General features: G+C 51.3%; 1 protein-coding gene across 1 annotated transcript; it reads right to left on the bottom strand.

Annotated features, from left to right (window-relative positions):
* Window positions 1-7370: 7370 nt before the first annotated feature.
* On the bottom strand, window positions 7371-18505 carry CCR7 (C-C motif chemokine receptor 7). The gene is made up of 3 exons (XM_086355422.1): window positions 18444-18505; window positions 12453-12502; window positions 7371-9377 (listed from the first exon to the last, which is right to left on the bottom strand). The coding sequence occupies exons 1-3, from the start codon at window positions 18451-18453 to the stop codon at window positions 8298-8300; spliced, it is 1140 nt and encodes a 379-aa protein (XP_086211548.1). The 5' UTR covers window positions 18454-18505; the 3' UTR covers window positions 7371-8297.
* Between the last annotated feature and the right edge of the window lie 1853 nt (window positions 18506-20358).

The raw sequence follows: 20358 nt of genomic DNA, 5'->3' as shown, positions 1-20358 counted from the left end.
AAACCTATTTCTCCACTCCACCCCTAGACCCGTTCCCCAGTGCTTTTCTCTGCTGTGCCCAGTGTTAAAAGTTGATCAAACTGTGCCAGTGGGCTGCAGGTCTCTGAGCATCAGCTGTGAGTGTCCACGGCCCTCTGGGTTGTGAGTGTGCACTACAGTGAGTGTGCACGAGGGATGACTGTTGTTTGATGTGGGGTGGGGTGTTTATGTATCTGTACTCGTGTGTGTGTGTGTGTGTGTGTGTGTGTGTGTACAGTGTATATATTGTCTGATCTAACTGTTTTGTGCTTCTTAACATTTGGTGAATGCATGTGCTTAAGGATGCATACCCAAAGAACCAGCTATAGAGCTTGCAGGGCCCTGTCCAAAATGAAAATGCTGGGCCTCTTGTTCAAAAATTATGAAGAATTTCAAGACAGAGACAGTTGAGCATTTAATCAGGTGTGGGCCCTTCTGAGTACAGGCTCTGTGTGATTGCATGGGTCTCAGACCCGTGAAACTGGTCGTGTATATGAGTGAGTGTGCTGCTTGTGTGTGTGTGTGTGTTGGGGGGCGGGGGGAGCTGTGCTGGGCATGAAATCTGAGCTCTTTCCTCACCACTCCCCTGGGGCCAGGCCCCTCCGCAGCTGCTAGGGTCTATCAAAGGAAAGGTGTGTGTTTTATTTTTGGCGCCTTGGCTGCCTGCGCCCACAGAGCCCCGGGAGGCTTTTGTTTCACTGCCTTTGTTGGATGAGTGACAAGCACTTCCCTCCACCTGCTGCCTCGGTGGCCCCACCAGAAACCACAGCTGGAGGTGTGGCAGCTTCCTCAGCCCCTCACCCACTCTCTCTGCACCTCTTCAGGCATCAGTGTGCCCAGAGCTCTGCTGGCTGACCCCACCCATTTAGTCCGGCTCCCTCATCTCACAGCCCCGTCTTGCCCATTGAGCCCATGGGAGAGCCAAGACACCCCTACCTCTTAGGCACAGAGCCCCGCAGGGTGAGCCTGTGGAAGAAGCCTGTGTGGAAATCAGGGCCTGGAGGAGAGAAGGGGAGACAAAGCTCGAAGGGAGCAACAAAGCCTGGCTGCCGCCCACCTGTGGGGTTACATCCCCCTGGGCAGGTGGGGCTGTGTCTTTGGCACTTGATTTTCCCTCCTCCCAGGTCAGTGCTCTGCATCCAATGGGTTATGAGAAATGTTGGCTGTACTGAACACAATGGCTGGCAAGAAGTAGGGGCTTTGTATGTATTTGACAATGAATAAACAGATATTTAGTTGGCCCATGGGGTGGAGTGGCAGGAGCATGAGCTTGAGAAGCCAGCTAGAACTGGTTGAAATCACTTAGTAGCTTTATCAAATGGTAGCTATGTGATTTTGACAAATCTCCTTAACTTCCCTGAGCCTCAGTTTCCTCTTCTGTAAAATGGGATTCAAGTAGAGTTGTTGTGAAAATGAAATGGGATCAGATGGGAAGCTTAGTACAATGTGTAGTGCATGATAAAATCCTAATAAAGTTGTAGTTATTCTTTTTTTTATGATTTTTTTGATGTGGTGTTAATCACTCAGTCGTGTTTGACTCTTTGTGATCCAAAGGACTGTAGCCCACCAGGCTCCTCTGTCCTTGAAATTCTCCAGGCAAGAAATACTGGAGCAGGTTGCCATTCTCTTCTCCAGGGGATCTTCCTGACCCAGGGATTGAACTCAGGTCTCCCACATTGTGGGCAGATTCTATTGTGCACCATTTTAAAAAGTCATTACTGAATTTGTTATAATATTGCTCCTGTTTTATGCTTTGGTTTTTTGACTGTAAGGCATGTGAGATCTTACCTCCTTGGCCAGGTATTGAACCCACACCCCCTGTATTGGAAGGTGAAGTCTTAACCACAGGACCACCAGGGGAGTCTCAGGCTGTAGTTATTTTTTCTGGCTGTGTTACCTAGGTAGGTTACACAAGTTCTCTAAGCTTAGGTTTCCTCACCTGTTGTCATAAGAATTCAGCAGGAGATGGAATACAGAGCATAGTCCTGGAGCATCATAGTCACTCACCATTGTGAGCTGTGAGCAACCAGGTTAGGACCCCTCCCCTTCTTTGAGGCTGCTTCCACCCTGAGGCTCCATGTTTCCTGAAGTCCCTTTCTTAACCCTCCGCTCCTCCACCAACTGTCTCCCAGCTCTGAGTCCTCCAGAAATGAAAGCTCACAAGTTCTAAGTAGTTCATGTCCAAGTGTTGCAGGAAGCGGACCCCTTCCAGGGCCCGAAACTGGGCTCTTGTCTAACACTCAGAAATGAATTGTCCGAGGAGATACATGTGCTGACAAAGCAAGAGATTTTATTGGGAAAGGGCACCCGGGTGGAGAGCTGTAGGGTAAGGGAACCCAGGAGAACTGCTCTGCCGCGTGGCTCACAGTCTCGGGTTTTATGGTGATGGGATTAGTATCTGGGTGGTCTTTGGCCAATCATTCTAATTCAGAGTATTTCCTGGCGGCGCGTGCATCGCTCAGCCAAGATGGATGCTAGTGAGAGGGATTGGGAAGTGGACGGACACGTAGACCTTTCCCGAACTCTTCCCGTTGGTGGTGGCTCATTAGTTCCATATTCCTTATCAGGATCTCCTGTCATAAAACAACTCATGCAAATGGTTACTACGGTGCCTGGCCAGGGTGGGCGGTTTCAATCAGTGTGCTTCCCCTAACACAAGTTTGGGGGTAAGGAGGATTGGGCAGGAGTTGGGTAACTGAAAGGGAGGCTGGGGTGGAGGAGGTATACAGTTCTTGACTGAAGTCCAAGTTCTGCCTTTGACGAGACTGGAGGATGCCAGGTGGGTCTGGGCCTGCCTCTTGTATGGAGGGGGCATGCAGAGGGTTGGGTCTGTGAACTGCCCAGGCCTTATCCTTCTCCCTGCTCCCCTTTTCCTGAACTATTGAGTCCAGAGGTTGCCAGCAGCAGCAGCAGTGCCCTGAGCAGATGAGCATCCCTGACAGAGGTGAGCAGAGCAAGTGTGTGGTGGAAAGAGGAGTTCACGCAGGCAAGCCTGGGGGGTCAGCTGTCAGGGATGCCGGGTAGGAGGAAGCCCTGGTGCCTCTGTGGGTGACTCCTGGCGCCTGGCTTGATCACATGCCTTTGGCCACATCTGCCCCTCCCCAGCCTGCGAAGAACGCACCCTCCAGCCATTGCATGTGATTATGTTTCTGCTCAGCTCTGAGTGAAGTTTGCATAAACCATACAAGATAAATGTGCACGAGTTCCCAGGCCCCTTTGTAAACATTGGGAAAGAGTTTGGGGACGTTTCATCTGCGACATCTGTTGAACTTCACAATGTCAGATATTTACTTAGAGCAATGATCATCTCGTGTCCTAAGCGAGTTCTGACCCAGCCTCGGAGGACGCCAGGACCAGGCGTGTTTCCTCCCCTGCCCTCTGGCTCTCTTGCAGTCTGACCCTGGGACCTACTGCCACTAGAGGGAACAAAACATACCCTCAGTACCAGGCAAAACCTGCCCCCTCCCTGTCTGGCAGGGAGATGTTTATTTCCCCAGAGATGAGAATCCAGAGGCATGCTGTGTAGTGGTCACTGTGACGCACAGAACAGCCCAGCAAGTGAATACCCTGAGGCTGATGAACAATAGGCAAACATAAGGTTTTCTCCGCCTTCAAAGTGGAGAATGTGGGAGGCAGAGAACTGACAGCCTCTGGGAAGTCTGGATTGAGCCACACACACATGCCCGCACACAGAGGAGCCCGAGGGAGAATGAGCTCAGTTTGATTCATGCCTTAGTCTAGAGCTACACTGGCTGCTGAGCAAGGGCTGTGAATCTTCTCTGCCGCAGGCCCCTTGTCTGGATCTCTTTCTGGGCCTGAGACAAGATAAATGACAAATGACAGGGAGGTTGGTGTTGGTGTGTGGTTTGTGTGTCCGTGTGTGCGTGTGTGGTTTGTGTGTCTGTGTGTGTGGTTTGTGTGGGATGTGTGTGTGTGTGTGACAAGACTACTTCCTGCAGGGCCTCTTTCCTGGGGTGGGGGCTAGGAGGGCTGACAGGGTTGTTCTTTTGAGTTAAGGGAGAGATCCCCCTTCTTTTTCCTTGGGGGTTTTTTCTATGGGTTCAGATCAGGAAACTGGGCCATTTGTAACCCATTTCTGGCAAAGAAAGCCATGGGCCCATCTGTCTGTAGGGCTAACATAGCCCCTTCCTCCCCACCTGAGACTGGGAGGCTCAGGGAAATGTGTGCGTGCTGTGTGTGTTTGTATGAGTGTAGTGGGGGTAGCTTTCTACCCACTGAGAACGCTCTCCAAGTCTAGCTCCCAGCTCTGTCATCCTTAGAACTCACCCCTCCCCTTCCTCCCCGCTGCCTTCTGCTCACCTCTCAGAATTGCTCCCCACTCCCCATGTCATTGCCTTAACCCCTCACCCTCAGAGGCCAGTTTCTTCTTCCTCGAACTGTTCACCCTCAACACAGAAATGCAACCGAGAACCTAACACCCAGAGCGGATTCTTTCTTAAAAAAATCAGTTGCCCGATTTCCTCTGGAACCACTGCCATATTTCTTTTGTACTTCATTCTCCCCAACCTAATGGGCAGGATGGAAACTATTGAAGAGGGAGAGGAGAGGGTCTTCTTAGGGACCTGCTGCAGGACAAGAGGGACAGTGCCTGCCTAAGAAGTGCTGGACAGTCTTGGATGAGGCTGGTGTGTGTGAGGGGGGATGTGTGCAAGCCAGTGGGGCAGACTGGGGGAAGAGCTCTGGATGGGAGCTCGAGAACCATCAAGTTCTACCATTGCCTAGAGCTCATGGGAGACCTCAGGAGAGTCATTTCCCTCTCCGAGCCTCAGTTGACTTACCCATACAATGGGTGAGAAGCAGAGACTAATTTCAAAGTTGTCTTCTAGCTTGATTTATAAATTATAGGGGCATGGAAATGAATTTGATTTCCTAGTGGTTAGCAACTTTTAAAAATCTACCATTTATTGAACATTTTAATGATTACCAACAATCCTTTTTAAGGATGTCCAAGCATTTTACATATAGGAATTCATTTACTGCTCAGAACCATCCTAAGAGGTAGGTTCTTTGGTCATCCACATTATGTGCATGCTAAGGCACATCAGTTGTGTCCGACTCTGTGCAACCCTATGAACTGTAGCCCATCAGGCTTCTCTGTCCATGGGATTCTCCAGGAAAGGATACTAGAGTGGGTTGCTGTGCCCTCCTCTAGAGGATCTTCCCGACCCAGGGATCGAACTTGCGTCTCTTACATCTCCAGCATTGGCAGGTGGGTTCTTAACCACTAGCGCCACCTGGGGACCCCCATCCCCATTACACAGATTAGAAGACTGAGGCACAGAGAGACTAAGGATCCAGCCCACGTAGTACAGCTGAGATTCAAACCAGGAGGTCTGGCTGCAGACTCCAAGTTCCAGGCATTCCGGGCATTGTGCTATATGTTTGCCAAATCCTCTCCATTTTGCTGTTGAGAAATCTGAGACTCAGAGCAGTTGAGCAACAGCTGAAGGTCACACAGCTGGGAAGCAGCAGAGATGAGAGTCCAAGTCGGCCGGGCTCCAGCGTCTCCGCTCTCCCTCACCCACCTCCTGCAGTCCTGCCAGATCCTCAAGTCCCCAAAGCAAGTTTACCTACTTCCCCATGTTGCAGTGTCTCTTTAGGCAAATGAGTTCCTCCCCCAGACCTCAATTTTCTCAACTAGAGAATGATTAGAGGTTGGGCCAGCTGATCTTTGAGGTTCCTTGCAGCTCCATGAATCCATGGTTCAAGAGATGTGCAGCTCCAGGCTAAAAAATCGGATTTATAGCCTGGGGTTGTAGCTGAGAAGGAAGAGGGGGCAAGGCACTGGTGATGGAAATAAGGGGAGTTTCGGAGGGGTCGTGGGGCTGTGAACCATGAAGCAGATGAGAGAGACAGAGAGAGGCCCTGGGTGTTCCCAGTGAGTCCCTTCCTTCATCCTAGGCCCCCGTCCCACCTCAGGGTAGAGGGCGTTGTGCAAGCGAGCAGCGACCAGGCCAGCAGTGAGCCGAGGTCAGTGCTTCTGAGACACAGCACTGTGGGGAATGGACATTGCTGGGGGTTTTGCAAATACTTGGAGGTATTTTAGAAAAACGTATTTGAAGCCGAGGTGGCGTGTTTGTGCGGTTGGCCTGGCTTCCTGCTCATGACGGCTCTGTTGCATTCCTCCCCTTCAGGAAGGGGGGATATTTTCCCACGTGTAAGTTCACTAGGATGTACACACCAGCGTTCCCACCCTTACGTCCCGGCACGCTCCCCTCAAGGCCCGCAGTTATGCTGGGGTCACCCCTCCCACCATGGCAGCTGCGCTGATTAATATTAATGTGGCTGCTGGGGCCACGGCACCATGTGCCAGCCTCATCCTTCTCAGGGTGCCGGTCCCGGCTCGAGCCCAGTGCAGCCGGTGGAGGAGGGACCGCAATGTGCTTATGAGATGAGAGAATGGTTTTCATTTCCAGGCAGACTCTTTTCCCAATGAGGCTCTTTTCAATTTGGAAAATTGATGGAATCACCTTTTCATGAGTGTTTCAGCTCCCTCCCACCTCCAGACCCTGAGCTATTATAGCACCAGGTCCTTCAGACACCTCCTCATACATCACAGGCTGGACTAACCTCTCTGGCTTGGAGAAGCCGGGGACTGGACAGGCATCAGAACTCCCAGTGACATGGATCCTGGGCCTGTTAAGGGATCAGTGGCTGTTCCTTGATCCCTTCCCCTCCACAATGGGTGTCCACACAACGGAAGGCCATTGTTGCAATAGTGGTCAGGAAGGGTCAAGGGCAGACCTGACTCCCAAGCATCCAGTACAGGATGTATCACGTGGGTCCCATCTCAAGCCCCCTGGATCCAGGATGCCACGGCAGATGGGTGTCGGGGGGAGGTCCTCCCTCTAAATACCATTTGGGAGCCTGGGGAGACTGACTAAGGGACAAGGGCTCCAGTTCCAGACTGAGCTGGGATAGATGAACAGGACAGTGTGGAAATGCTGCTAAGGGTCAGGGAGGGTTCCCAGCCATGGATGCTACAGAGATAACTTGGTTCTTTTCAGAGCTCGGCTCAGACTGTGGCTCTAGATCACTGCTGACTACATAGGCTTGGGTCCCGGGAGCTCTGGAAAGGTGTTTGCAAGCTGGACACCTTGTCCTGCTGCCCTTCCTCCCTCGTTCAGCCACTCAGGGCCTGTGTCATTGGAAGGGCTCAGAGCATAGCTCAAGCAGACCTTGTGGCTCTGAGCATCTCTGAACAATGAAGCCTGGGGGAGAAAAGAGCTGTGGGGGTGGTCAGGTGGGGTGTGGGGTTTGCAAAACAAGAACACACTCATTTGCCATTTACTGAAAAACACTTTTTTTCCCTTTCTTTTAAAGTTGTTTCCTCCAGGGAAAAGTTTTATTTGTAATGAGTAAAATGTGCTCTCTTAATGAACTGAAAGCAGAACAGGATGAGAGATGTTTTGTCCCTGTGGCAAAGAACAAAGCAGCAGCTCATTGGCTGGCAGCAGGCAGCACTGTCACCCACCCCCGGCCCCTAACCTTTCTCCTTGCCTGCTCCTCCCTTCGGAGCCGAGCTAAGACCTGAGATGGGCCGGCCATACTTCATCTCTGCCCCAGAATCCTGGCTGGGAACATGGCTTAGGCGGGGCCTGGCCTGTGGGAAGCACCACACCCCTTCAGCGTGGAGAGCCTGAGGAGAGGTGGCGGGCGAGGGCTCAGTATGCTTTTAGGAGGCTCGGAGGCTGCCGATTCTTGCTGGCTCGAATGCCAGAGGAAAAAGAGAGATGGAGGCAGGGATTCAGAGAGTTAGTTTGACCCACTGGCATCCTTGTTCCCCTGCTCAGGCGAGAAATCTCCCCACGGTCTCTTGTCTTGGGGACAAAGCCTGGCTTTCTGGAAGACCTTGCCTTGAGTCTTGGGGAGGACTTCTTTTGAGAAGAACATTGATCTGGAATGCTCGCTGGGCCCCTTCCACCACCTAGATCTCACCAACACCTGCTCCCCTTCACTTCGCGAGGTGTGAGCTGTTTCTTGACTTTCACCTCTGGTTTTGGGGTTTAGAGGATAATGGTCTTGGTTTTGGAGTGTTGCAGGATCTGGGGTAGCTTATCAACCACGTCTCTTTGCAGCCTTGGTTGAGGTAGCTAGCGAGGGTTGGCGTTCTGTCTTCTGCGGCTCAGGTTTTCACCACGAGATAAACCTTAATGGCCAGACCGGCCTTTCCCTCAGCAGCTGTTGGATCTTCTGCTCCGTGTCCCTGATCCGAGGGGCCCTGGGAGAGGTCCCTCTAGTCCCAGTGGAGGTGCCTCCTACGGGGAGAAGGTGGTGGTGGTCTCAGCCTCCACACTCATGGAGGACCGTCGGGTGTGCCGGCAGGAAGACCACTGCCGGAGCTGCTCCTGGCTGAGGCAGCCCAGGTCCTTGAAGAGCTTGAAGAGGTCGCTGCGGAACTTGACGCCGATGAAGGCGTACAAGAAAGGGTTGACACAGCAGCGGACGCAGGCCAGGCTGTAGGTGACATCGTAGGCGATGTTGAGTTGCTTGCTGAGCTCGCAGCTGGTGCCGCTGGTGATGTTGAAGTTGGCCACCGTCTGGGCCAGAACCACCCCGTTGTAGGGCAGTTGGAAGGCTACGAAGACCACGACCACGGCAATGATCACCTTGATGGCCTTGTTGCGCTCGAAGTTGCGTGCCTGGAGCAGGGTGCGGATGATGACGAGGTAGCAGAAGCTCATGGCCATCAGGGGTATCAGGAAGCCTACCACCATCTGGGCCACCTGGATGGTGATCAAGGCCTCCACGTGCTCGGTGACGAGGGAGCACCGCAGTGCCTGCTCACTGCTGCTCTTCTGGATCCCGCTGTACATCACCTCTGGGGTGGAGAGCACTATGGCCAGCATCCAGATGCCCAGGCAGGAGAGCTTGCTGATGAGAAGGACACGGGCACGGTGGCGGTGGGCCGAGACGGCCTGGACGATGGCGACGTAGCGGTCGATGCTGATGCATAGCAGCAGGAGCATGCCACTGAAGAAACTTATCTTGTAGATGCCAAAGATGAGCTTGCAAACGTGGACCCCAAAGACCCAGGACTTGGCTGCGCTGTATGCCCAGAAGGGGAGGGTCAGAAGGAAGAGAATGTCTGCCAGGGCTAGGTTGAGCAGGTACGTATCAGTCATGGTCTTGAGCCTCTTGAAATAGATGTAGGTCAGCATGACCAGCCCGTTGCCCAGAAGGCCCACGAAGCAAATGATGGAGTACATGATCGGGAGGAACCAGGCTTTGAAGTTCCGCACGTCCTTCTTGAAGCACACGGACTCGTACAGCGTGTAGTCCACCGTGGTGTTGTCTCCGATGTAATCGTCCGTGACCTCATCTTGGCAGAGGCACACCTGCAGGGAAGGAACGTGCTCCAGCTTAGCTGAGTGGCTTGAAATCTCACTGCTCTGCGACTGTCTGGAGCAGTGGTTTCAAACTGTGATCAGCATCATCTGCGAATTCTTAGACCCCCATCTGAGACCCACTGAACCCAAATGTCAGGAGCTGGGGCCCAGGAATCTGTTTGTCTAAACTTTCTAGGTGATTCTTCAATTCGAAATTGGTGGCTTCTCAAATTTTAACATGCTCTTGAACTTGGGGATTTGGTTCATATCATGTAGCAGGATAAGGTGAAGCCTGGGATTCTGCATTTCTAGTAAGCAGCAAGTCTTCTGAGAGACTTGATCTTACAGATGTTAATGGCAAACTGGAAATGGTCTAGGCTTGGGGGTCAAAAGAGCCTCAGCCTGGTTAAATATACTTCGTCTCTCCAAGCCTCAGTTTTCTATTCGTGAAATGGAGATGAATACTATCTCCTTCACGTGGTTGTTGTGAGGTTCCTAACTCAGATTCTGGCATCCTTTTGTCTTCATGGAACTTTGATTTTGCCTTCTGGAAACTCCACAAGAATGGGATGGTAGGTCTTTCTTTTTGAGCCTCCTTTGGAATCTGGTAGAAAGAACTTTCCAAGGGAGGGGGCTTACAAAAATACCCCAGCTTTGGAGGGAAAATCCACTTGGGCTAAGGTTGAGGAGGGCCCAGAGTGAGAAGGTGCTGGTGGTTATAGTCGCTAAGTTGGGTCCGACTCTTTGCGACCCCATGGACTGTGGCCCACCAGGCTCCTCTCTCCATGGGATTTCCCAGGCAAGAACACTGGAGTGGGTTGCCATTTCCTTCTCCAGGGGATCTTTTTAACTCAGGGATCGAACCTGTGTCTCCAGCATTGCAAGTAGATTCTTTACCCCTGAGCCACCAAGGAAGTGGAGTGAGAAGAGAGGAAGGGAAAACTCTGTTAAGAGGCCACAAAGCCCTGGGTTGGGGCAAGATGCTGTGATCATGGGTGGTGAGTGACTGGAAGGCTTCTGGATCCCTGGGGCCCCAGGCACAGAGACCGGCAGGCAGCAGGAGCTCAGGCGATGTGGGCCCAAGTGGATGGTGGGGCCGCAGCCTCAGCTGTGAGTCCTCTTGGGCATGGGAAGGAAGCACAGCCATATCTCCGCCTTCCTGCCATCTTCCCACCCTCTCCCCGCACCTTACTCCTCTCTCTTCCTCACTGTCTCTTCTGGCAAATTCCAAACAGTAGGGCTCACATGTTCAGGGCTTTTTTTTTTTTTTTTAGCCTATATGCAGGGCAGGGTGAAAGTTCAGGCAGACAGCTGTGATTTGATCAATGAAGGAGACACATGGGGTAGCTGAGCTGTGTGGGGCGGGGAGCTGGGCTGGAAACTGCCTCAGCAAGCTCCTGGTCCGTCCTCCGGGAATGGGGCCCTGGGCAGCCCTGTGTGATGGATTTATACAACGGGGGAACTGGAGGGACTGTAGAGGTGATGAAAGGAGGCTCTTGGAGAAACAGTGTGACTGGTTCAAGGTTACTGAGCCAGAACGGGAATCCAGTCTCCTGATTTGCCTGTATCCTGGCTCTTTCTCACTTCCAAATTCTGGATTAATCACTGTTCTGTGTGGGGACAGGGTGAGGACCAAATCATATCCTGCAGCCTTTTTTGGGGCTTTGCTATCTTGAGAAGAGATGTCAGTGGCAACCCTTTTCTCTTTTCCGGATATGACTGCAGCCCGGGAGGCCTGCGAGAGGCTGGCTGTCCTTGGCTGTCCAGGGTAACACCCGAGACCTCAGATCTGGACATAAGGGGGTTCTGGGCTTCAGTGGGCAATACACCCAGCCTCTATGACCTGTGCTTCCCACTGCCCCGTTCTGCCTCCTTTTTCTCTTCTTCGTACCTGCCCCACCCCTCACCAGGGGCCACCAGGCTTGATGTCTCTGCAGCCCACAGCCCCACCACATCCTGCCCCATCTGAGCCACCCCCATCTCCCCAGGTAAAGAGGAGGATGAGCCCAGCTGTCCCTCATCCCCTCCCCAACCTTCCAGCCTCCATTGTTAGCACTCCAGCCCTCTGGAGTCCTGGGAAGAGGGGAGATGGTGGGGAGGGAGGGCTGTTGGAGAAGGGGGCCAGGCTGTAGGCTACAACCCAAGCTCCAGGAGGCCTCTGGGATGGGGCTTTGGGAACAGTGCCCAGCTTGGGGCCTGCCTCAGGCCAGAGCTCCTGGAAAACTGCCTCTCTGGCCTCCAGACCTGGGGAGGAGCCAAGTTCTGAAGCACTGCCTCTCCAGCTCTGGCCTCAGCCGCCTCCTCCGGCTCCAAGAGAGCTCCCAACCCCAGCAAAGTCGGGGGAAGAGTGGATTTCTAACTCTGGCACTTGGTGGGTGTGGATTTTCTGTCTCCACATCTGGGATGGAGAAGCTGAGACCTGTAAGCTGGTGGCCTTTGCTCCTCCAGAGTTCTGGGCCCCCCTGAAGGATGGATTCCATCCACCCTCTGTCCCTCCAGGGTCCCCATCCTCCCCTCCCCTTCCCCCAGTGAAGCTCAGATCAGTCTATTTCAGAAAAGGGAACTGGGGCTTCGAAGGGAGCATTTAGCTGGAGGTCTTGGGAGGAAGACATGTTTGGGGCGATAGGATAGTAAGCTGCCCACAGGTTCTTTTCTCATCTCACATATGAAGATTTACACTCATGGGTGTGGGCACATATGTTCCAGACCCAGTAACCTCACAGCCTTTGCTTTTTTGCAAAGCAAAGAACTCTCTCCAAGAACTCAGGAGTCTTCTTTTCTGTCTCCTGGGTGGGGATATTGGAAGTGAAGTGGGGAAGGCAGGGTAACCTGCTTTCCCAAAAGTTTTAATTGAAATGGAGTAAAGGAATTCAGAGAACACCTGTGGCTTTCTAGGGTTACTCAGAAGATGGAGAGGGCGGCCATCTGCTTAAAGAAGACCAAATTTGTGCCTGGGACTATTTTTTTTCCAGTAAATGCCCAGTGACTTCACCAGAACCCCAGGGCCTGGGTTTAAGGGCTAGGTTTGCTGAGGGGCATTTGGGAGAGGGAATGGAGCTTTCCTTGGCAGGCAGGACACCTCACCTGGAAAATGACGAGAAGGGCCACCACCAACACGTTCTTCATTGGCTTCCCTGAAGGAGACAAGGTAGGAAAGTTATAGCTCAGCAGGGCTAGCTCTTTGTTATGAAAAAACCCCACAGAGCCAGGGAGAACGCAGGGAACTTTCATCACAAGCTCTGGACACTGCATCTGAGAACATGAAAGCCAGATTGTGCCTTGGGGCACCTGGCCAGCGGCCCAATCTCACTGACATCACCTCTTCTTGCTCCTCAACTCCAGAACGGGTCCTGGAAAGGAGGGGGATCAGAATGCAGGGCAGGCGCTCCCCCCTCCTGGCTCTTCAGGGTCTCTTCTGGAATTGGAAAGTCCATCCTGGCCCAGATTATCCCTCAAGGCTGAGCTTCAGCTGACCTTGACTCCTGCATCTGGATGATCCCCTCCTACTCCATGCTGTGCAGGAAGCAAGGTCCTGAGATGGTGGAGGTGGTGTGTGTGTGTCCTGCCCTGCTCTGGTGCCAGGAGCCAATGGGCAGCATTTTTCCTGCACCCAGTGGGTGGGCAGCCACCTATGAAGCCCTGACTGTTTCCTGGTGGAGGCTGGCTGAGGAGGTAGACTGCTTTCACAGGGCTGCATGAAGGAGTGTTCCTTACTGCCTCTCAAGGGCAAATAGGAAAGTTCTTCTGGGACCCATGAGGCTTCCCCAAACAGCCCTCACCCAGCTGTCTGGGGGAGCTCAAACAGCTGGATGGATGGCTCATCCATCCAGCACTCATTGGTGGTTCACCTGGCCCATGCCCCTAGCCTGCTTTTGGGCCAGGGACATAGTCCCTTTTACCTAGTTCAGGCCCATAAATGAGGAGGTGCCCAGAGACTGTGTGCTGCTGAATGAATGAATGAATGAATGACTTGTTTGCCCTTCTCCCAAGCTGCCATGTGGGGACCTTGCTGTGTGGCTGTGTGACGAGCGAGGCCATTCCCTGAGGTCACTTGACTTGCATGGATATGTTTTCTCTTCTTTAACTTGCTTTTAATCTAGGGCCTTGGTGAAAGAGAAAAGAGGCAGGTGAAAGAGAAAAATGGTGGGAAGGAGTCAGAGGCTGGGTACTTTCTGGAAGCCAGGAGGCCCTCCTTAGTTCTGAACAGCAGGTTGAGAACCCAGGTTCTCCCAAGGCCTGATGTGAGCCCTGGTGGCTCAGTCCTGCTTGGTGGCTGAGTTGAGAGCTGGACTTGGAATTTATTTCTTCCAGGGGGTCAAGCAGGGGAGACCAAGCAAGTCGACAGGGTGATTTATACAGAAGTCTTATCTCACTTAAAGTCTGAGAGCTGTGCCCTATTCATCTCTGTAAAACCCCTTCCTATAATTGGACCAGCCCATGGGAGACAGTAACTGGGATGCCAGGAATGAATACAAGGCAGGACTTGCTGACCCATCGCACCTCTAGTCTCAGGAGGTTCAATAAACCAATGCTTGGGACCCTGCTTCTAGCACCTTCTGGAAGCTCAGGGAAGGAATTCCTTCAAGCAAGGAATCCTGCTTTCCAAGATGCAGCAGCACAGGGCCAATGACTCCGTGTGCTTGGCCACAGCACCACCTGCTGGAAATTTCATGACATGACATCCAAGTTGCCATTATCCAGGGAGTTTGCCTGAGACGGGAATTCTGGGGTTGGGGTGTCTTAGAGGAAGGAGGAAGGGCGTGGAGCCACATAAATAAACAGGCATTTCTCCCGTTATACTGCACATTACTGCTAGGCACATCTTCCTCAATCATAGCTCTGATGCCAACCCCTATCGCGCCCTCCTGCTAAATCCTTAGGACCTCTCTACCAGTCCTAAGGATGGCAGCCTGATGCTGAGCATGGCTGTCCAGCTCTCCACCGTCTACTTGGACCTGACTTCCTAGCTTCATCTTCTATTTCTGGGGGCAGGAGCTGTCGTCCCCAGCTTGCCCCTGAGTATTTGCAGTCCTGGGTGGGAATGGATTTTTGTGCAACATCATGGCTCCCCTCTCTCATCCCCCTTCCTTGCTGAATTATCCCGAGAGCCCCTGAGCTTGAGTCCACATCTCTACCCTTAAGCACACTCTCTTCGCGGTCCAACGAGCTGCTCAACCTCCACTGACTCATCTTGGTGTGAAGCGCTCGAGGTTTCTTTAAACATGTACCAGTCTTTCGGTTACTCTAGAGAAAGCCTGCTCTGACTTGTCAGTGAGAACTGAGAAACCTCAAGGTTTTGATGTCACAACGGGTGAAACACGAGGGGCAAGAGCTGTGTTTCTATTTCACTCCATCAACCTCCTTTCCTGGGCCCTGTCTCAGTCCTTTTGCCACTGGCTGGGGGAGGGCTCAGGACGGGGGCTAGAGGATGTGTGTAGGTGAGGTCTCCCTCCAGGTATGTTGGAGACGGTTGTTGAGCAAGGATCTTCTAGGACCAGCATAGGTTGTTTTTCAAGAAAGGTGACCAAACAGGAACTTGGGGGAAACTCTGGTATGAAGCAGAGGGGACCTGGTCAACGGCCTTGACTCAAATGATTTTTGTCTGTTAACAAAGTCATAAAGCAACTGGCCTTGGGCAGCCACCGGGGTGGGGCCAGAGAAGTTGGGAATCTCAGGGGCTGAGGAGTGGTTGAGTGATGCATTGGGTATTTTCTGAGTTCTTGAGTTTCTAGTAATGATCACAACGAAAAGGAAATTCCCTAGAACTCCAACCTTAGCTCCCAGTGAGAGAAACTAGAGATTAGTAACTTTCCCAAGGTCACACAGCCGGCTGGTAGTGTAGCTGGGCTTTGAATCCATTTAATTTCAGAAACCACACTCCCAATTCCTTTTCCGTGCTGCCTCTCAGACTTTATGTTCCTTTCTCTCCTAATATCCTGTGAGTTACCCCTTGTGAGTCTCATTCTGTGTTTTAGAAAATAGAGGCTCAGAGAGGTTAACCCACTTGTTTGGGTCACACAGCTGCAAAGAGATGGGTCTGAGATTTTCGAATGGAAATCCTGCTACTTCATTTCTGTTGAGTCTGTTGTGTATTGGAGCCTCTGTGGAGCATCACGGGAATCCACACTCTCCTCCATCTATTGGTCACTTGTTCTGTTGCTTCTCTCCCTGTAACATCCCAGAGCTGGCCCCACTTCTACCCTGACATAAGGCTTTGCCACCCCAGAGCTCCTCTGAAACACAGATCACGATATTTAACTCACCTAACTAAAACAAAAAAAATCTTCACTGGTTTCTCATTGTTTCAGTAAAAAAGCCCAAAGTTTTTCAGCAGTGCTATACAGAATCTTAAAGATTGACCCTGCCTGTCCGTCCTACCTCCCTTCCTTCTCAGTACAGCCAGGTGCTATACATCCTCCTCAACTTGCCTCTTCTTGTCTCTATTAGCTTTTATTAGAGCTGACCAGCTGGGAGCCTGCAGGCTGAGTCCACAGGATATTCTGCTTTGTTACATGGAGTTTTAAAAAAATTGGATTTGGATGCCTTTAGGTGGGGCTAACCTCTGAATCACTCCACTGTCCTCCACCTACTATATCTTATGCCCATTCCCTCAGTTACATTACTGGCAATTGAGCCATTGAGATCGCTAGTCCTGCTACCTCCTAGGCCCCTTGCTTTTCCTTGTCTGCTTCGAGAACTTCTACACATCCTTCAAAACCCAGCTTAAATGCCCCGTGACTCATAGTCACTGTTCGTTTCTTTAGGTTTCACAATTGCCCTCCTTTTACCCCATCAGCACTCTCTCGCCCCTTCTTGCAATGGCTCATTGACACATGTGTCTCTCCCTGCACCAGACTGGTCCTGCCTGAATTCTTCCATCAATAGCAGTTGACTGAAAGTACCAAGCAAAGAGGAGAGATTTCCCAACAGCTCCCCCAGGCTGCAGGGTTCCCCTCTTCCCCAGTCAGGCTCCCCCAAAGGCCAGAAGGGATCGGCCCTGAATTCCTTCAACATCTCCCTCTGCCACTATCTCTGGCTGAGCTGTGGGAAATGAGTATCTCATGGCTCATTTTTTTTCTTCTCTGCTTTGGAAAATTCTAACTGAAGTCTTAGGCCCCATTTCTTGAAGATGGATGAAGAAGGCGCCTCGGGGCTGCCCATTCAAATCATGAAAAAGGCCAGCTCAGCTCTGGTTCTGGCGTTTCTCATTTTGTGTAACAGAAACTCTACCCCTCACTCATCTCGGGCGCCCTGCTGGGCTGACAAAGAGAAAAAAACAGATCCTCTGTGGCTCATCCGTCCTACAAACGGCCCAGAGCCCTGGAGCCTGATCTGAGCAAAGTGTCTCCGTGATGTCCCCCGCTACCAGTATTTGGGGCTCAGTCAGCCGTTGGGGCTCTCTCGAATTGAGTGAAGCAGTAAAAACATCCTTTTGTACTGGAGACATGTCCTGCATTAAAGGGACCTCCCTCCTCTGTTAATGCCTGTGAGTCTAGCACCCCAAACCTAGTCCTTGGGAGGAGGACCCTCCGTGCTGCGCTGTGGCTGCTCTCGCGGGCTCATCGAATCGGGGATGTGCATCCCTCTCTGACTCTCTGCTCAGTCGTTTCATGGCTTGCAATCGGCTGACAGCTTGCAATCAGCTATGATGGGAGAATTTACATCGTGGAAATTGGCAAGCACTACATATCAGGGAGCCGGTTCTCTAGGCTTTACTAGTGCACCACGGGGACCTGCTTGGTTTCTTTCACAGAGGTCAAACAGAGGGGGGCAGGATCGGGGTCTCCAGGGGACAATGTCTGCATTCTGGTACCATGGTTAGTAGAGGTAGATGTCTGGGAAGTGGGATTAGTGGGCAGGCTGCTGGAAGGAGGGGAAATTATTTTTAATAACTAACATCAGAGTTCTTGATGCCATTCATTCATTCCACAAACCTTTTTCTGCTCACACCTCCAAAGCCCCTGGGAATCAGAGGTGCAAGAATCAAAGCCTGCCTTCCAGGAGTTCTGGGTCGGTGGGTGCAACAGCCACTTTAGCCCTTTGACAGCTGTTTGCTGAGTCGACCCTAGGTTCTGAGTGGGCGGGAAAAGCCGACATGAAGGCAAGAGGCTGTGGTGTGATAGGGAGGGGTGTGAGGACAGCAGAAGATGAACAGGGAACCTTCACTTTTTAAAGCCAACCTCTTGTGGCTTTGAGGCTGCTGTGGTGTTTGTTTGCTGGTGAGAACAAGCCGTCCAGGAACCTGGCCTTTGTAGCCTCAGCCCAGTCTGACTTTAGCTGAGATTTGCAAATGGGGTGTCTGGAGCTGGGTGAACCCCTAAGAACCTGCTTGGGGCTTCCCTTGGCTCCCTCTAGTTAAGACCAAGGTTAGACCAGAGGATGGATTTTGGAAAGGGAAGAGCCATTTCTCCGGGAAGAAAAAGTGAGTGAGACTGGGGGCTGAGTTGGAGGCCCTGGCTGTGACTTCAGCTGAAGGCCCCTCGTGGTCTCATTTTGTGTTGCCCATTCAACCTTTGACTGGCAAGAGGCAACAGCTTCCCCGAGGGATGTGCAGCAGAGAGAAAATAAGTGCAGCTCGTGTTGCTCGTATAGTGTCATTTACACAATGCACTCACCTTGAATCTGCCTCTCGTCATAACCCTAAGAGAGCAGACAAGCTCAGCCCTATTTAGCTTGGGAGAGAGGTGGGAATAGGCGGGCGAATGGAGGGTCCTGAACCCTCCAAGATTTCTCTGATGAAACGGGGCCCCCAATAGCCTTTCCCATCACCCCCTGGCTAGCCAGAGCAGGTGCTGTCCAGATCTGTACCACCCCAGCCCTGGCACCTTCTGCAGAACCTACTATTCTTGGTAACAATGGTCACCCCCTTCCCCAGGTCCGAAAGAAGTACCTGGAGGAACAGGGGAGCACGTTCTCTGGGAGGAGCCACTGATTCCCACTAAAACCACCTGGTCCCTCTGGGAGACTCCCCCATGCCTTCCACCCCATCCTCCATCCCCATTCCACAAAGTCATTCTGGCGGTCCAAGTGACCCCGGTAACTGCTATCTCTTTCACTTGGGGGAGGCTCACTCACCCAGGTCCATGACTCTCTCGGAGGCTGAAACCACACAGGAAGGTTGTGCCGGGGCTCTGTCTGGGGAGGATGTGGTTCTAGCCCCTTTTAAGCTTTGAGAGGAGCCACCCTCTCCCCTGCCCCTCCCATCCCCGCTCCTCCCACTAGTCCGGCCTCACTCAGGCTCTGGACTCAGGTGGCTTCCTGGGACCCAAGAGTGTGAAGGGTATGAGAAGGTGAAAGAGAGTGACAGCCCACTCAGTGGTCATAGGATCATGAATCATTGGGTCATTTACATTCAGAAAGCCCCCCTTGCAGACTCAGGGCCCCACCCAAGGCAGGGGAATGAAACTATTTATTGATTTGATAAATGTTTACAGCCTAGGTATCACATGCCAGGGAGCTGGAGATAAGTGAAAGATCCATCCCCATCCTTCCCTTGCCCAACTCAGTGCCACAGGGGACTACATTTCCCAAACTGCTTTGCCCTCTGGCTTTTGGGTAGGTTTGGCCAGTGGGAGGCACTGACAGATGTTGGAAAGCAGAAGAGGAGGGATGTGCCAGGATCTCTCTCTTTTTTTTGAAATTTATTTATTTTTAATTGGAGGATAATCACTTTACGATATTGTGTGGTTTCTGCTGGACATCAACATGAGTCAGCCATTGGACCAGGTTGTCTCTTTTCTCCTCTTTTTTCTTTTCTTTCGTTTTCTTTACTCTTTTCTCTCCTCTCCTCTTTCTTTCCTTTCCTTTTAAGTACAATTTTATTGAGATATAATTCACAAGTAAATTCACCCTTATAAAGAGTACCAGTCAAAAAGAATTTTTTTTTTTTTTTGGTATATTCACAGAGTTGTGCAATCATCACCACAGTCTATTTTGGAACATTTAAAATAGCTTCCTCCTGAAAAACCACCCCTCCTCAACCTCTACTCATTAGAAATGACTCTCCATATCCCCTCCATCCCCACCCCCAGCCACTGGTAACAACAAGTCTACTTTCGTCTTTTACAGACTTGCCGATACTAGACATTTCTCATAAATAGAACTATTCGCTATATGGTCTTTGTGTCTGGCTTCTTTCACTTAGCATAATGATTTCAAGGTTCACTCATGTTGTCATATATAATGATACTTCATTCCTTTTTATGTCTCAATAATATTCCATTGCATGCATATACTCCATTTGGTTTATCCATGATGAGCTGGACGTTGGGGTTGTTTCCAGTTTGGGGCTCTAATGAATAATGGTGCTAGGAATTCATATACAAGTTTTTGTGTGGACGCATGCTTCTTTTTCTCTAGAGAACATGCCTACGAGTGAAAATGTTGGGTAATATTGCAACTACATGTTTAACATTTCAAGGAACTGTCAAGCTTTTCCCAAAGTGGCCTCACCATTTTCATTCTCATCAGCAATGTACGAAGGTTCTACATCCTCAACAAAACCTGTTCTCTATTTTTTTTTTTTTTTGGTTCTAGCCATCCTAGTGGGTGTGAAGTGGTTTTGCTTTGTGTTATCCTGATGACTAATGATGGCGAGTGCCTTTCATATGCATGTTGGCCATTTGTGGGCTTCCCTGATGGCTCAGTGGTAAAGAATCCGCTTGCCAATACAGGAGACATGGGCTCAATTCCTGGGTTGGGAAGATCCCCTGGGAAAGGAAATGGCAGCCCACTCCAGTGTTCTTGCCTGAGGAATCCCATAGATAGATGAGCCTGGCGGGCTACAGTCCATGGGGTCGCAAAAGAATCAGATAAGACTTAGCGAATAAACAACAGCGCAACGTTAACCACTTATAAATTTTACTTGGAAAAATGTCTATTTAAACCCTTTGACCATTTTAAAGTTGGATTGTTTGCTTTTTTACTGTTGAGTTACAGGTGTTCTTTATATAGTCTTGATACAAAAGCTTTATCAGATACATGACCTATA

The sequence above is a fragment of the Bos grunniens genome, chromosome 19 (assembly GCF_055505025.1).
Source record: "Bos grunniens cultivar Pamir isolate PY7600 chromosome 19, Bosgru_T2T1.0, whole genome shotgun sequence".
Classification (NCBI taxonomy): Eukaryota; Metazoa; Chordata; class Mammalia; order Artiodactyla; family Bovidae; genus Bos; species Bos grunniens.
The sequence above is the reverse complement of the archived record's forward strand: the minus strand, read 5'-3'. Positions and strand labels throughout refer to the sequence as shown.

What these genes read in the sequence shown, in the direction of transcription:
- CCR7 (XM_086355422.1), bottom strand. An exon ending in CCCTTCTCGTCATTTTCCAG is followed by an intron (nt 9,378 to 12,452) that starts GTGAGGTGTCCT and finishes CCTTCCCTGCAG; the next exon opens with GTGTGCCTCTGCCAAGATGA.